General features: G+C 41.7%; 1 protein-coding gene across 5 annotated transcripts in view; it reads right to left on the bottom strand.

Moving 5' to 3' along the window:
- The window catches only part of actn4 (actinin, alpha 4), a 60802-nt gene extending 45540 nt beyond the window's left edge, over positions 1 to 15262 (bottom strand). For 3 of the 5 annotated variants that reach the window (XM_056375131.1, XM_056375128.1, XM_056375129.1), the window contains exon 1: positions 14917 to 15262. In XM_056375131.1, coding sequence (XP_056231106.1) covers positions 14917 to 15042 — 126 coding nt within the window. In that variant the 5' untranslated portion in view covers positions 15043 to 15262. The remainder of the gene's footprint in view (positions 1 to 14916) is intronic. The other 2 variants (XM_056375127.1, XM_056375126.1) reach the window with 2 other exon arrangements.
- Between the last annotated feature and the right edge of the window lie 2435 nt (positions 15263 to 17697).

Raw genomic sequence — 17697 nt, 5'->3', positions numbered from 1 at the left:
ACCAGCTGCAGCATGTATAAAACCTCCAGTGTAGCTGACATCATCAATAACTACTATATGGCAAGGTGACAGGGGTACAACATATATTGATATCATACTGAATGAGTATGATCGTTCTAGGTGAGAGCTTTGGTGGCTATAAGTGTGGCCATGCATGTCAAAGGTGTTGGGAAAAAAAATAAGAGGAGGAAGGATAAAAAAAATGCTGAACTTCCTCTTGCACGTTCACACCTTGGTTGTGTCAAAGCTCCGCAGCCGTCAACTAGTTTCTTTCACTTCACTGACATTTCTCTTCTAAGAATTAAGTCAGTGGGTGAAATCAACATTTGGCTGCCCAACTATTAAAGTTCAACTAGTATATCACATCTTAAATCGTGTGGTTCTAACGTCTCTGCATTCAAAAAAGACTTTCAGTTGCAGGTGTTTATCGGTAATTGGTGCTTTTTTAAGTTTCATTGCGGAAATCCTTATACAGAGTTTGGTGACTGCAGGATACCACAGTAACCATATTAGTACAATAACCTACACTTCAGGGCTGTTAAGCTACCTACAACTACAGCATCTTATTTGATATCCATCTCAGCACCTCGGGTACGCAGCATGAACTCCACACTTGTTAACAACATTTTGTTAATTCTTCAACCTCTCATCCATTAGAGAATTACCGTTGACCATCATCTCTCTGTCTCTGTCTCTCTGTCTCTCTCTCTCTCTCTGTCTCTCCATCCTCATCCTTCTCTAAAACTGATTTCACTACTTCCTGGATATGATGTGACAAAGTAAAAGACTTCTTTCAAACAATGCAAAGTACTTTATTATAACAAAGCACGGCTGGAAACCTGCACCACCGCAGCTAATAGTATGTGCACGGATGTCACAGTGAAAGCAAAAATAACGGATCAATCTCAGGAAGGTAATAAGAGAATGTGTTAGCACAGAAACTGTACTCTGTGTACTGCAGCGGCAAACTCAGCAGGAAACACTGCAGCGCCATTCTCACGCTGCAGCATCGAGCTGTCATGTCTCCAGAGCAGTGGTGTCAAAACCAGAGTGCTGAGCTTATTCACACATGCCGAAGACAAAACTGCGTTGCCCAGGGTACCAGGGTCTGTGTTAACTCCGCATGCAGTAGTGTGAGTCAGACAAGGGCCAACAGAGGAGCCTTTGTCAACTGAGAGAACGGTAGCTAAATAATCCCCTGCAGGCCAGCTTTGATTGGATGAGACAGGATAGTAGGCTCGTGGCCGATGGCGGAGAGGGCAGAGGACTTCCCTGACCCACATTAAGACCAGCAGCAGAGCAAGCAACAAGATGACTTTCTGCTACAGCTGCTGGTTTGGCTGAAATGTCAACTCTGACTTTTAAATACAGCGCCACTTCAAAAGACTGCAAGAATAAAAACATGATCTACAAAAGGTGGTTTAAGCTTCCTTTTCAGTGCACTAATTTCTCCACCTCAGCACAAAATAACTACTTTTTCACAATATTCAAATTATTTTTTTCCCAGGTTTTCCATTGGAATTTCCTTTATGTAATACCTGGACATCTGCATAAAGAATGTGGAGTTTTAATGTGACATCTTAGACAAAACTGGAGACAAATTATTCCATGATCTGTAGTTTCATATAATATACGGTAGGGCTGATCTGCAGGCACTCCCTGGCTACTCATCTGGTCCTTAAAGGAGGCAGTGACACACAAACACACAGTGGCCTTACTCTGGCCTTACTCAGAGGGCATGCTTGACTGTTTGCGTGTGTGGTGACTTTATATTTGAAACAGGGAAGGGATAGAAAACCACAGAAACCTCAGAGCCTTCCTTCCTTCCTCTTTCCTCTACTACTACAACTCCCAGGGGGGTGGACACAATGCTGCAGTCTCTTTTCAACACCATCTCAACACATAAGTCTCACTCATCTTCTTTTTTCCTTTGTCTCTAAGGTGAGATTTATTTTTCACTATTGAGCTATTTATCAAAAATCAGAGTGTCTTCAGCTCAAAAGTCAGTATTGCTTTTCTGTGGGTTGGGTGTCTGAGGCAACAGCATGTTTTATATCAAACAATCATTCTCCCATTAATACTGTCTCCATAAACAACATTGAAAATCAATTTTACCAACTCCTGAGAAGATGTTCAACTCTCTGCTGTCACTAGGTGAAACTAGAGTAACAACAGAAACAGGCTTAGGAAGAGGAAAAGAATCGTCCTGCTTTCCATTTTCATTTCAAACCCCGAGGCCAGCAGCAGAAGCAGCATGTTTGGATCATCTGTCTTTTCAGCTGCATAAACTGGCAGTGAACCTGCAGTAAGTGTTTATCAACCATCTGTCTCAGACTCTCTGCATTTCTCTGCTCGCCTGCATGTGATCTTAAATAAATAAATAGTCTTACACTTGCAGGCTGCATAATCTCCCCAAAATAACATGCTTGTCTGCCTTTGGCAGCATAATCAAGATAGATCAACATATTCAAATATATAAATACACAATTTCAAACCTTACGATATTTGCGAATGATCGTGTATGAGCTGAAACACTGATTTAATATTATTCCAAAGTCCTTCTGCGTCTTTTAACACTCTAAAAGCAGAAAAACAAGACTGTTTTGTATTGTCCATCTCTGTCTCTCCGTAAAAGCTCTAGGCTTGTAGTCTCAAAGGGCCCCCTTCTGATATATGAAAAAAAAAAAAACACATTGAAGTCAGGAAATAGGCCCCGGGCTGGTCCTGGAGATCCCTGACCAGAAATACATCCCACAATACAGACAGAAGCCCCAGAGCTGAACTGCTAAATCACACAGACACAGAAAAACAATTTGGCATTGCAGCACCGATGGTCAAAAGCAAACGGGCCAAGTCCTAAAAATAGCAACACACACACACACTCTAGTTATCCTCTTTTGTCTGAGCCTGTTGCTTTAACGACTCTGGCAAAGACAAGAGAAATGCAAAGGAAGGAATAAATGTGGAGAGTGAGAGAGGGAGAGGAAGAGTGTTGCGTGGGATTATCTGGTGAGCAGAGCGTCCTTGCTATAAATGAGAGCAGCAGAGGAACCTGAAGGCCAGGCACAATCAGTAAATATTTAATGCTGCTGTTATGTGCACCGAAACCAACACAGGCTCCATTGACACCCACCGACACGGTTATGATTTTAGTGTTCAAACCCGGAAAGAACATTCTCCAATTTTTACTTCTTGATTTTCGGTTGCGATTATCTGGTTCATTTACACATTAATGTTTTGTGGGTTAACATTTGTCAGTGTTTATCTGTGTTTTATTTGTGCCGTTTCAGATAGCAGATCTTCCTTTGGCAGGAAAATCCTGTTGCATTCAAGAAGTGATGCACTGTGATCTGTTTCTGCTTGTTCTGGCTGAACGGAAGAAGTGATTTGTTAGCATTAGCATCACCACTGTATTCTTCATCTACATGTTTTCAGATTCACTGTGTTGTCTGTATATCTCATACAAAAGCAATTCTAGTGTGTATGTGGGTTTAAATAACCGTATGTACACTACTCATTGTGTCTGGCGTTTGCATGTATGCGTGTCCCTGTAGGCTTCTCCTCTTCACCTCTTTGCCCAGTGCCCTAGTTTCAAAGCTGTTAAATAATACAACAGGAGCTCGCTGAGGAAATCAGAGACAGCCTCAGAGGAAACAAACACACACACTTTGTTCGTTTGAATCATGGTCTGTTTGCCCCATCTTCACCTGTGTTACAACGTTTTAAAAGCCGCTGTGATAGATGGAGGTTTTGTCTTGAGACCACAACAAACACTAAGAGCTGCCACCAGGTCCCAGCAGCCTCATCGGGTGTCTCCCTGTCAGAGTAGAGTTCACTTCATTTTCAATGCTGTAGATTATCATGTTAAACTTCAATACAAAAGAGCAAACGCTTTGGAATAAAATGGTCAATACGTTTGACCATGTCACAGATGAAAAGAAGATCCAAAAATGTCAGAAACAGAACTGTAAACCAACATGTGATAGTCAGGAATAACACAGACATGTGACATGTTCTGTTTGGAACAGTAATAAACTCTTCTTGTGTAAATGAAGGAACACCAAACTCTGAGGTCACTGCTTCTCAATTAAAGCTCTCCAACAGTCAAATATTATAGGGCTTTTAATGTGAAGCAGCTACAAACTTCTGAACATCCTGCCCACCCTCTCCAAAACAGTTATAATAAAAAAAAAAGGAAGGAATGATTAACAACCACAGTTAGCCAATTAGATGAAGACAGGCATGTGAGATGATGGTTAAATCTGATCTAAACCAGGATCTGAAGATTATTAATCAGTTTGGTGCCAGCTTTTGGTACTTGTCAGATTTGATACTCTACAAACACATTTAGTACCAAAACAGAGGTTGTGCATAAGTAACACAGTGTGTCCAGACAGCCAGATTATAACCAAAAAACTGAAAAACCTTTTAAAACAATGTGCTGGTTCTTAAACATGTTATCGTGTAATGTCCCAGGGGCCTGTATGAGACAGACATCATCCAGCTGAGCCTTTACAAACCTCAGAATTTGAATTTGTGACTGATTTACTTCCAGGTGACTGGAGGAGGGTGGAAAAAATCTTGCAGTGACAGAACAGTAGATTAACAGGCTATCCGTTTAATGCTGGATAAATTGTTTCACAGCCCAGAGGTCTGCTCTGTGACCACATCTGTGTGACTATCAGACTGAGGCAGAGGAGTGCCATACATGGTGCTAAACCCTTGATCCAGCCAAACATCTCCTCCAGATGTTTGCTCTGTGTGTGTGTATATGTATCTAAGCATGTCCCAGATGTAGCAGGAGGCCTTACCACCCCAGCTCACCCTTTCTTACCAGACTACCATGGCCTTGTTGTGCCCTCTCTCATTCACACACCTTCCCTAGAGGAAGAGGAACCAGTCTAGGTGTGGCCATGCATACAGATATCCATCAAGGTTTACACTACAGAACAATATTATTAGAAGAATGGATCCTGGCCTACCTGAGGACGCACTGAAGTCACAGCCAGGAGAATAAAATTAGCTCTGCATCATTTTGATCTAATCAGCTCTTTACTGGTTAAAGCTTTTCAACAAACTGAACTACAGTTTTCTACATGTCTTCTATTTTAAGACCAGGAGGCTGAATCACTGAAGTGTCTGTACTGAGGTGTTATTTCCTTTTCTGTTTTTGAGGAATTAAAATGTATTTGCTGTTGTTAAACAGATCATTAAAACAAGAAGGTGATACAAAACAAGATCTTTAAACTTATCTCCCAGACATTTCTTATGGGAGATCACAGTTTCTATTTGTATGAATATATAACACTTATTGTGAAAAATCTTAATTGGCCACCAAAACTGTAATATAAAGCAGAAGCCACATCCATACATATCTTACGTGCCTTTATGTATAATTCTCTACCATTCTGCCCATCTCAGATACGTGTAAAATTTAATCCGGTCCTCTGAGCTGGGATATAATCTCTGTGTGAGTGGTGGCAGTGGTGGTGGTGGTTGGTCTGACAGATGTTGTTACACTGGCAGGGGACGATAAGACCGAGGACATCCTCGGACAGTGTGAACAATACTCCGTCTACACACACAGGCTACTAGTGCCGACATGACAAATTGGTACCTTAAAACTTTAAGTACTATTAGAGTCATAGGTAAGTGAACTTGGTGAGAGTTGAGCTGATTATTGGGGATGCAGGGGGTTAAAAGAGTGCTCCAGTCAGCAATGCACACATTAAGTTAGGATTTCAAAGACAGATTTAAAAAAGAATGGTCAAAATTGAAGCAGCAGAAGCAAAACTATCCTCACTTTTAGGCTCCTTCCAGACAACCGTTTTAGCTCCATATCAGAAATAATCTCTGTCCATACTTGTATCTGAAAATGCCATAAACTCCAACATCATATGACGTATATGACCATTCACATCCACTGGGGATGCGCGTTCCAGGGTAAATAGGAAGCAGATTGTCTAGTCTGCAGTTGGTTAGTTGCAGAAAATACTAGGAAGGAGGAACAGCAAATACAACTGTAGCGTTAAAATGCAGAAATGAACTGCACAACAGCTGCTAGAAAAAACAACAAGGTCAGTAAAATGGTACTTTGTTATCCATGCTGCATTCACCACTGGTAGTCAGGACTAATGGGGGCCTACATCATTATCTGTCCATCCAGACTACAACGCAACCCCGGAATTTTCAAACTAAAAACGGGGCCACCAGCTTTACCAATAGTCTCCTTTATAGGGGAACACTGGAGTAGTGTGAACACCGGGTTTAACTTTACAAAAGTATTGTGTTTTAAAATTAAACCTTGCTAATGTGGTCATAGCCTTAATCCATGGTATGGGTCAAGCTCCAAAAATCACTGGATCCTACATTTCCCATGAAGCTTATAGCATCTTTTCGACAGACTAGACAAAGCTTCTCCAGAGCCATACAGACCTTTATATGTAAAGTCTGTGAAATTACCCTCTAATGTTTGAAACGAGAGGGAGCATTAAACAAGATTAAACATTAGCTCCAAATAGGTGCAAGGGTCACAAAGTTGGCCAAAAATGATGTCCAATCATTCCTTCTTAAAAATACAGCTTAATCTTGAGGTTCCACGGTTAGGTGTGTATTGACCAAAATCCAAAGTATTTCCAAACGGGTGCAACTCTCTGTCTGTAGCCGAGCTGGGTTGTGAATTCTCTGCCATTATTACCACATGGTTGTTGAATTATTCGCTCATTTCAGCTTGACCTACATTGCATTTTCAAATCAATGAAAGCAATGTTGTGTGACTCCTGTCCTTCGTGCAGTGCATTCAACTCACAAGGCAGACAAGCTGTGGCAGTGCTGCTTTTTTTTTCCAAAAAAGAATATTACTTTTCACAATCAGAGTTCTTGCAATGTACAGTCTGCTGAATTAAATGATGTGGGCTACAGAGATGAAAAGTATGTTGAGTTCTGCAATTCCTTGCAATGATGAAATAACACACACCAGCTAAGCAACACCTAAACAGCACACGTACATGCACTCAACAATCATATAGAACTCAAAAATGTTTTTTATAAGATGTTGGAAAAGTGTGCTTACAGTGTAAGAAATGCACATCTATCTATAGTCTCCAACGCATGAGACAAGCAACATTAACCGCCCTCATAACGCTTGAGGACAGTTTGAAATAGCCATAGGAAGAAATAGGTTTTACATCTTGTTCTTCTGTTTTTCTGATAAAATTTGTATTGAATTTGAACACTCTCGCTCTCTCAGGTGCAGGATGAAAGCAGAGCTCTGAAGTGGTGTTTCCAAAAATACAGAGCCCTGCAGAGCGCCATGGTTCAGAATAGAGAGGCAGCAGCCTCACAGATACATGAACGCTATCTGCATTGTGCAGCCATGGAGACAGGAGAGATGCAAGGGCAAAAAAAAAAAAAAAAAAAAAAAGAGATATTCAAAGATACAGTAGATAACAGTGTCACATAGCTGAGAATGCACAACACTGGCAAAATTTTACACCGGTATCTTTTTTTTAATGACTGTGATATTTCTCTGTTTCATATCTTCAGGCAAAGGACTCACTACATCACTGCCTCAAACAAATATTCTCTGAAACACGCCCTGCAGAGTCTTCAGATCTGGAAGCTGAAGAAGTCAATACATAGCAACGTTCTTTATTTTCCTTATTGTTCTTTACTTTTTAGCATAATTGTGTCTTATTTCCTTGTATGTTAAATGGACCATAGATGATGCATGATAAGCTTAAGAGAAATATTCATAATTTAATACACACACACTCATTCATTCATTCATGCAATCACAAACTGGTGCAGTAGGTGAGGACATGAGACGACCCTGCGTTTGTTTAACTGCACTGTGTTTACCAGCAGCCTCAGGCAGACAGACCCACAGCTATGTGACTGCTGGAAAACTAGAGGGGGGAAACCTCACTTTCAAACTGCAGTCAACCCCCCCCCCCCCCCCCCCCCACCCAAGACCCATAGGATAATGATGCCCCCACCCTTTACACACATAAACACAGGCATTTAAAAACACACACACACAGCAACACACACACACAGCAACACCTAAACACACATCCCTTTCTTCTGCTGCTTTCCTACAAACACCACCCCCTCCAACTTCTTGTAAACACAGAGTCTGCATTAGAACACACGTATTGTCACACAGAAGCATGAGACAATCAGCGCAGTCACAGATTCACAACAGCCCAGTAGGAAAACAGACAGGAATGAACAAAAAACATGTTGCATTTAACTTTCTAGAGTTATTTGTACAATGAGAAGACGGCCAAGTCTGAGGGCTGCAACAAAGGATTATTCATTATAGACTACTTCTTCCACTAACTGTTTGATCTAAACATGTAAACATGCCCATTACAAGTCCCCTGTGCCCAGGGTGACGTCTTCCAATCAACAATCGAACTCAAAGATTTCAGTTTGCAACAGTTTGTACAGAAATGCAACAAATCTTCACATCTCAGAAGCTGAAAACAGCAGATTTTTGCATTTTTGCTCAGAAGTTGCAAGTAATGATCAGTTTCATATCTATTGACTAATTACCAATTGTCTCAGCACAAGCAGCAGCTCTGTGCCCTCACAATTAAATGTGAGAGATGATGCAAATCTAGCAGTGTACTTTGACTGAGGTCAACAGAAATACAAGGCGCGCACAACGGAAAATGGCAAAGCTCTTATTCCAGAAAAAAGTCAGTATAGTCCCGTAAATACCTTTGTCAAGGATACATTTGAGGACATGTGAACGGAGGACGGGTGGGGTTGGAGCCAGGGGGTGTCTAAGATTCAAGCTAAAACTATCAACATGAATATTGGCAGACGACCAAAAGGAAATTCTTAGTCCCTGTTGTTGCCAATTTCAATTCATCAGTGGGAAATGCCATTTACTAATCCTCATAACTATGCACAATAGCCAAGAAGAAAGCTTGTGAACAGCCGTAGTTAATGAGAGAGCTAAGGTTATGTCAGCCATGCACTGAATCCAGGGATTCATGGCTTCTATGACATTCGGACGCACCGAGTCCTCCTCTCTGCCCCAAAGTGCTACGCTTTCCTCACACACAAAGAGAGTGGGAGAGAAACAGACCGTGAAGAAATCTCTTTGAAAGAGAAACACATTAGACCTCACCACCTCGACACACAGGCCTCCAGTCGACCAATGTCAATACCAGCATTGGATAGCTACAATCTCTCATCTGATTGGATCGTGTGTTCAGGTTTGCTGCTCGGTGTGCTGGCCAACTCTGGCCTGCACTTTGAACTTGCCTGCCATGCCGAAAGCAAGTAAACTATTCAAAGGTGCAATTAATCACAGGGTGGTGAAGTCTGAAAACTTTTCCGCACACAAATATTTGGAGCAACTATTGGCGCCATAACTTCCGCTACATCATAACCAGCTGGAAACTCATGCCCCACCCCCCCAGTGAGCACCCTCTGCCCCCGAGGAGGATTCTCCCTCTCGTCTTCACCGCACAGACCACATCTGCAATCCTGCAAACCCCCCCCCCCCAACTCTTTTTTTCCCCTTGTGGGGCAAAAAACAGGACACCCCACCCCCCTTTAGTAAAAAAGTCCCCTCCCATCATTGGCCACCAAAGGAATGTCTCCCGCTGCACGCTCTCTCGCCACCACCAAAGGCAGAACAGAGAGAAAGACAGAGGGGAGGCTGCGCGGGGTTACATTCCTCTCTGCTCTGTCCTCTCACTGGCTGTCTGATTGACTGGTTCGTTGTTTAGGTCCACAAGCTGATTCTGGATCACGGTCAGCTGAGGTGGAGGGCTTTCCCACAGCTGACCTGGAATCAGCTGGCAGTGAGGGAATGACCGAAGGCTAAACTTCCATTATCTCACATCCCAAAATATGTATAGACATCTACTGTTAGAACTAAAAGTGCAAAAAGTGCACTTCTCTGAATTCTCTTCTGTGTGAAGTAAACAGAAAGGAAGAGGAAGTTTCACCTTGAATTTAATCCAGTCAAGCCGAAAGAGCCTCTGAAAAGGCTCTTTGATCATTGATTAGGGTAACTAATGATTAATTTCATTATCAGTTAAAGTGCTGATTATTTTTACAATTACTTCACACGTTCCCAGAGCTCCTGACAATTCAATTCAGTTCAGTTTTATTTGCATAGCGCCAAATCATAAAATACATGATCTCAAGACACTTCACAGGGTCACATCGTCAAACTGAATTGGAGTCTGGGGAAGTTAAAAATGATGAAAGTTTCGCATTTTGCTTGATAAATAAAGTAAATGATTTTCTGTAATAAAATACAATAAATTGGCATTGACTAATTGTTTACTGAACTGAACTATCATAGCGGATCTCAAAACTGTGTTAAGTTCAATTAACTTTTCAACTTTTCTCCTTAATTTTTATTCTTGTAATTACATTTGCATAACCACGATCATCAAAAATATCTAATGTCAGGTGTCTAGCTTGCAACCACTTAATATCATACATTCAGAGGCTGCAACTCAGTGCATACATATCTGTGTGTGATGATGATTAAACTGACTCACTGTTCAACATGGTCACCTGAGGCAGAGAAAACAGAACTAACAATATTTCAGTTCAACCTCAGGCCCAACAGCCCGTAATAACAACTGCTTTAATTCAGCAGAAGAGTAATTTCCACTTGTATCTGCAACATCCCAGTCAGGTTGGTCCTGCTGCGCAGTACCAGCCCATCACATGCACACAAAAAGACAGACAACCAGTCAAAGCGATTGCTTCTTTATTCTCTACAAACAGACCTATTGTCTATTGTTGTTTAGCAAGCAGGCTATTTAGTCAATCTTCCTCAAACATTTTCAGCTCTCTTCATTCTTTTAAGTGTTGTTTTGGAACAGGAAAGCAAGCTGGGAGAGGAAAAAAAGTTGCCTGGCAGCTTATTATGCAGCCAGATGTTAGCCAATGTAGCAATGATTGCAGGACGCATTGTTTGGTCCATTTTTCCTGACAAAATGTCACTCACAGCTCATCCTGAGCCAACACGGGCCATCTCAACTGGCTCCGCCTGCCAGCCAGTCACACAGAAAGCATGTGAAAGTGGGCGGCAAAAGAACAAATAACATTGTGTCCAGCTGCCCACCTTGCCAGCAATGGAAAAACATTGGTGTGTGTGTGTGTGTGTGTTGCAAGTCAGGGCACTGGTGGGGTCTGACAGGCTGGCTACAAACTAATTCATGCTGCTTACTTTGAGACATAAGAGGACAAATTTACACTAAACACCAGACTAGAAAAAAGTGATTTCTTGTGTGATAAAAACAATTGGGTGTTTTTATCCAAGTAAGCACAAGCTTAAATTGCACTGACTGCACAGGTCAGGCAAAACAACAGGAAAATTATCTCAAGTTATAACAAATTATCCCATCTACCTCCCCATCTTTCCATCAGTTACAGTTGTTAAGTGAATAGTCTGTTCAGCTGTGGGTCCGCATCACCGCTCAGCTTTAATCACTTCTGTGCAAACAGACTGAGATGGTTGTCAGTATAGGAAAATGAGCCACAACTGATTCTGCCACTGTAACAGAAGAAATGTTCCACGATCAGTGCTACACCAAATACCCAAACTGTTATGATTTGTATGCTTATCTTGGGCCATTAATTTTGTTGCATTAGTTGCATGAATGACAATTATCAATGGTTTTATCTTTTTTGGGAAGTAACCCAACACTACTGCTTCAGAGGGGAACAGCGGAAATGGATCACCTCGACAAATAAGAATAATCAATCACCAGTGATGCTGACTGTTCCAGTCCAGGCCCTTTGGCTTGTGTACTTTACTGCTTTCCTTGTTAGCTCATCCACCCACCTCGCTGTACTTTCTCCCTGCCTCATGTCGCTGAGAAGCAGGATTTGCATGTACCGCCTGCCATACTGCAGAGAGTTACAATAAAACCTCTGGTGGCGTCACCGCGTACTTTGACATGTTGGAACGTGTGGTGGATCCCTGAGCACAGAGGAAGACTTAATAACATGTTTGTCAGGGGAGGAGCTTCGCCTGTAACAAACGGCACTTAACTGGACTCAACTGGGCTCAGTCCAGATACTCTGGGGTGTTGAGTAATGTAGCTCAATGGACAAAATGGACAACTGGAACACACTACAAGGACAAACTCTGACAAAGAGAGTTTCACTCTGGAGCAAGTAAAGTAATAACCTGACTGCTGTCAAATGTCCCCTTTTAATCATTGTCATTTTTAACTTTGAAAACTCTTTCGTTTGCTGAAAAGATAGAGACGGGGCATGTCCATACAGCAGCAGATAAAGCCCCAAACTTTTGGGGATCCTTGTGGCTCCATTAAATAACATGAGAACTATGCAGTGTTCTCTTTTCCAATGTTAACTGAAGCCTTTGTCACATGACATCTCACTGCCTCCTCCCTCGGTTTTTCCTGTTTATCTCTCTACTGTCAACACCAAGTAAAGACAACAATGCCAAAAAAATCCTAAGCGTTGCTGTCTTTTTCCCCTCTTGTATTACTCAACATGGTAAATGTGCAACAGTCAGCGTGATGGAAAACTCTGCCCCTGACAAACTGCTCCTGTCTTTGACCTTACGGACTTGCCCCTCACACACACCACAAGGACAAACCCATTCCCACACTCATTATATCCACTTCTCTCTTGATATTCCTGCGGGAGGCATTTGCTCACTTTTGCGCAATAACTGGCACAGTGAGCGTGAATACACCGCAGGAATTTGCCCTTGGTTCCCTCGTCTCACTGCGGCCTGCACAGCTCAAGCTTGGCAGTGGGACATGTCCCCAGCTTGTACTCTTCCCAATCAACCAAACACCTATAAGGATCCACTGATGAGTGCAGATTCAGGAATGCAGAGGAATGGACCTCACCCCAGGTTTGCACAACAAGCCCTACTCTGTTAATGATTGGCAGGTTGAATTCTCTTTAAGGAAACTTTGACCCGTGTGATTTCTAGACAAATATGCAGAGCGTCCACACAGTTCACTAACTGGCATGAGGTACCAGCGGAAGAGTCGACCTGCCAGGTTTGATGGTAATCAACGGCAGGAATGCCTGATGTTGACGGCTAAAATGCTGAGTGGCCTAATAAAAATGCACAATTCAATGCACGGCATGCTGTCACACCACTAGAAAGTATGTCAGTCATCTGACTAGTTAGTGAATAAGATGTTGCGTAGCATGGTTATCACTGCACACACACCCTCCTCATCATTCCAAACTGTTAAGTAATGGCTCTTTGAATTGCTATTCGTTATACTTCCTCTCCACTCCCTTCTGAGAAAATAGAAGGTAAAAAAACTGACGTTAGAGTGGTTTAGTGTTGTATAACAGGGCCGTGTAGTCATGAGGGTATGTGTGATGTAAATGTCATCATCAGGATTACGTGTCAGTCCATTTCCAATTTGGAATATATAAGATCTATATATTTTAAGAGATTCCTTGTAGCAGGTATAACTGTTCAGTATGAACACTGGGTAAAAAGCTAGAAAGGTCACCTTGGTCTGGTAAATATTAGTGGACAGCTTTCATTGCCATCCTAGGAGAAAACTGCACAGGTAGTGAAGTATCTCTATGCACATTGGTATCAGTCACAGCTTAAAAAACATCTGAAGCAGGAGGAAGGATTAGGGGATGAGGAGAAGATGGATGGAGAGTTGATGAAGATGGTCGAGGGAAAGTAGAGTAGTGATATCTGGTTCAAGTCTGATTTAAGCAGAATATTACTGCAGCTGGTTAAAATGTGCAGCACAGCAAGTGGGCGTTTACTTCTGTGCAGTGAAATGAGTGTGGCTGCAGAAACTTGTATGTTCCAGGGCTGTGGTAAGAATATGAGAATATGTGATTGTCACACCAGATATAACAGTAGTCTGCATATACAATGGGTTTGCTGATATAGTATTGCTCATGATAGCCGTCTTGTTTAGTTTCAAGATCTCGGACTTGTACACTGGTTTTGGTGTTACATGACTTTTCTCTTCCACTGACCTGTCAGACAAGCACAGTTACAGAACCCCTGATTTACAAATGAATCTGTTGACATGCTGTACCCTCACTTACTCTCTCTGTAATGCTTCAAATACACTTAAGGTTTGAAAAAGTTGCCAAGCATGCCAAAAATTTCTCCAGCAGATCATGGGTTTGAACTCCTGGTTTTTCGACCTGCCAAGATTTGAACCTTGTGAAAACAATCAGTAAGTCCTTTCAGTTTGATACAAATGATTAAATGTGGACATAATGAACCACAGCTGCTTTAAAGTTAAAGTAACTATATATTGGCCTTGAACACAAGGTATCGGTCAGACTTTCCAGTAGTGAGCAGCAGCAGTAACTCGCCTATCCTCCGCCAGTCTTATCGGCCTTCAACCAGCCAGTCAAGCAGGCAGACAAGTGGGACAGGGCGCTTGATAACGCCCTAAATCCGTCCAAAACACCGTTTGACGCACTGTTTCATATTATCTGCACAATGACAATTTTGATTTTTTGCAACAATGTGGCGCCCTATTTCCGCTCGGGGAGGGAAAAAAGTGCCGGGAAAAAATACCTTTGACAGAGTGAAAGCAGCAGCTAATGTTAGACACGGGCTTGGCTCTGCACACACACCCCAAGACTTTTTCATTCAGTGAATTAGAGAGGAGGTAATCAGCATTTAATCAGTGAAATGAAACAGCTTGACATTGAGGAGAGCCTTCGGACGAGCTAAGAGGAGAGCCAGGCTGGGAGGAAATATGGATGACATGAAGTGGGGCATAGGGTGCAGCTGCGGGGTTTATAGAGCAAAACCAAGGCCCATACTCGGTCTCTGACCTCCACTCCCCATCCCATCCCTCCCCTGCCATTTTCTTTCTGCCCGCCGCCGCCTCCTCTTAGCCCGGCTCGACTCGGCCCAGCTGGGCCCGACTTTGGTGGCCTTACCTTCCTCTGCTGTTTCTCCCAGGCCGGGTCCAGCAGCAGGTCCCGGTCCCAGTCATTCTCTTGCTCCATGTAGGTCTGCACCCCGCCTGCCGAGGATTGGTTATTGGCAGCGTGATAATCTACCATGTCAGCAAAAGAAACCTGAGTACGCCACAGAGATACTGTCACGGGAAATGAACCTACAAAAATAAAAAATAAAATTGAAAAAAGCAACGACGGCCCAGGTCAGAGAGGTGGGATAGGGAGCGATACACGACCGAGGAAAGTGTCCGTCTTTACCCGCCGCTTCCAGCCGTGACTATGTTTTTTAATGTGATGAATACCCGGTGTGTGCAGTCAGAAAATCCTCGCTGCTGCTGTGAGAAGAAAAGCTTTCCCTCAGAACGGTGTGGCTGCTGGGAGGAACCAGCCGCTCTGACAAGCTCGACGCACCGAGGAGCGACGCTTCCGGTGAGATCTTTAAAGGTAAAAAAAGTAATTCATGTGCATGTTTTAAGTTTATTGACCACACCACAACTGACCTCCACAAAACACATCTGTAGACATTTTTTGTGTTTAGCCTTTGATTAAATTTTCTCTATATTGTTGTTTTTGTTGTCATTGTATGTTTGTTCCACCGGTTTTCACCCTTAATGAAGTTGTTTTTTGTTGGTTTGTCTCACATTAATTTCCCACAGTTTTTGACCAAAACATTTTTATTTAACCGTACATAAAACAAAAAATAAAAATATATTTCATTAGTTAATGAATAGTCCTTATACTTCCCCATCCATAATAGCAATTTATATGGGTTCATATTTTATTATTAATTTTACAGAAGCTTTACTGTATAGTTAGTATAACGTTCAAAATTCAATTTGAGATTTCTTTTTCAAATACGTTTTTCTGTAAATCCTCTGCCTTTAGCGTTGGGAGGTTTTATTTTGAAGGCATCATCGCCTATTTCCTGGTATGAATATGTGTACTTCTTTTCATCTCCAGGAGCTTCCATAGGCCCAGACATCTCATGAATATTCATGTCTATTTGAATGTGAGCTGCTGAAACAATGAAACATTATCAATCTGAAATATTGAAACGGTGAAAAACTGAAAACAATAAAAGTGTTTGATCATCTCTTGGTAGGTTCCTACACCTTTTAGTGTCGCTGTTTTTGGAATTGTTTTGATTGAATGTTGGGCAAGTTTTAAAGTATTACAAAATTATGAAAGTTTCTGATTCAAGATTTTTTTTTAATTAATATATTTGATACAAATTTTTATGTTGGAGTCAAACTCACTCTGATATCTTCCTTAAAGGGGAAGCTATCAAATCACTTATACTTCAAATCACAACTAACCAGTTTGCAAAGTATGCTTCCACCAGCTTGGATTTAATTTTCCTGCTGCTCCAGTCAGCCACTGGTTTCCATTCATTTCTTGCCAATATGAAAACTCTTAATTGCATCAATGGGTCAGGTCATTAGTCAAAAGTTAACACTGGTTGTATTGAGAAGCTTTCAGGTATGGTTTTTGAATAAAAGTGCAACCAGGTATTTAGGCTCAGAAACCACGCCCTGAAGTGAGAATATTGGTTTCAACAAGAACTTCATCAACTTAAGAAAGTAGAATACAATTATGTGTATTTAAGCAGCACATGGAAGAATCATAATTCTTCATGACTGTGTCACTTTGGTTAAAAGGGAGGTACAATCAGTGGTTCTCAGGGTCGTGAGCATCACAAGATAATGTTGCGTAATTGGACAGGAAATGGAAATTTTATATGGTCTAAATTATTTTGTTCTGGGTTATTCTCACTTTTTTTTCCTTATACAATATCAAATAGTGCCCAGTGGCCCTGCCTCCTCTGATAGTGAAAAAAATGAAACAACCTTAAGAGAGAAAATCAATCTTTAGATGATTCGTGTGCAGCCTGTAACCATCAAAGGTCATGATTCAAACCATTTAAGAACCACTGACCCAAAGAACTGACATCATAAAAAATGAAAGCCTGAACTGCAGTGTCATCCATTACATCTGCTGTACAGAGGCTCGGGCTGGTTTGGAGAGTGACTGTCCTGCCTGCAGGAGCCACCTACAGAAGTAGGTCATCCTCAGGCTGTCCTGGTTGATTAGCGTCACCGCAGCCCAGAGCAGCATATAGACTGTAGCAAGACCATGCTTCAGCTTTGATGCTGTCATGTGATGCCATATAGTGCAACTCTGCTACTAACATCTCTGTGATTGGTCAAAACAGGCCTGAGTCATAATTACAGTCTGGTCTGGACTCATTAGCAGGAACAAGCCACTTATGAATGGACTGTTTTAATTTTTTTTTTTTTTTTACAAAGGGGTTGAACAAAAGGAAACTGAGTCTCAAATGTAGCTGGTGATGTTTACACAGGGGGTGATGATATGAAGGCTGAAGCATATTCTCATGACTATTAACTCCAGTTTGCACATATTGTACCATATCACATTTGGTCATAATCCTACAAAAAAAGAGTTTGTTCACCCAAATTATAAAAATTATATTACCTAACTGTAAAGCTGAATCTATCCTTGTCATAAGTTTTCATGAAACCAACCTCTTCTGAAGAAATAGTCCCTATGAAAACTATCGCTAGTTAATTTAGTTAGTTATCTAGTGCAACAGGGTCACCACTTCTTGAAATAGATGCTGCTGTGTAAAATATTTAAGTGTCACGTGACAAAGCCGTGAGCACTAAAGTCAGTCCTCCTCTATTGTATTTCAGAGGCTTGACTTTAAAGAGGAACATTTAAAGCAACCAAAGGTTCTTTTAA

This window comes from Seriola aureovittata, chromosome 4, assembly GCF_021018895.1.
Source record: "Seriola aureovittata isolate HTS-2021-v1 ecotype China chromosome 4, ASM2101889v1, whole genome shotgun sequence".
NCBI classification, from domain to species: domain Eukaryota; kingdom Metazoa; phylum Chordata; class Actinopteri; order Carangiformes; family Carangidae; genus Seriola; species Seriola aureovittata.
Note: the sequence above shows the minus strand (reverse complement) of the source record. Positions and strands in the feature narration are given on the sequence as shown.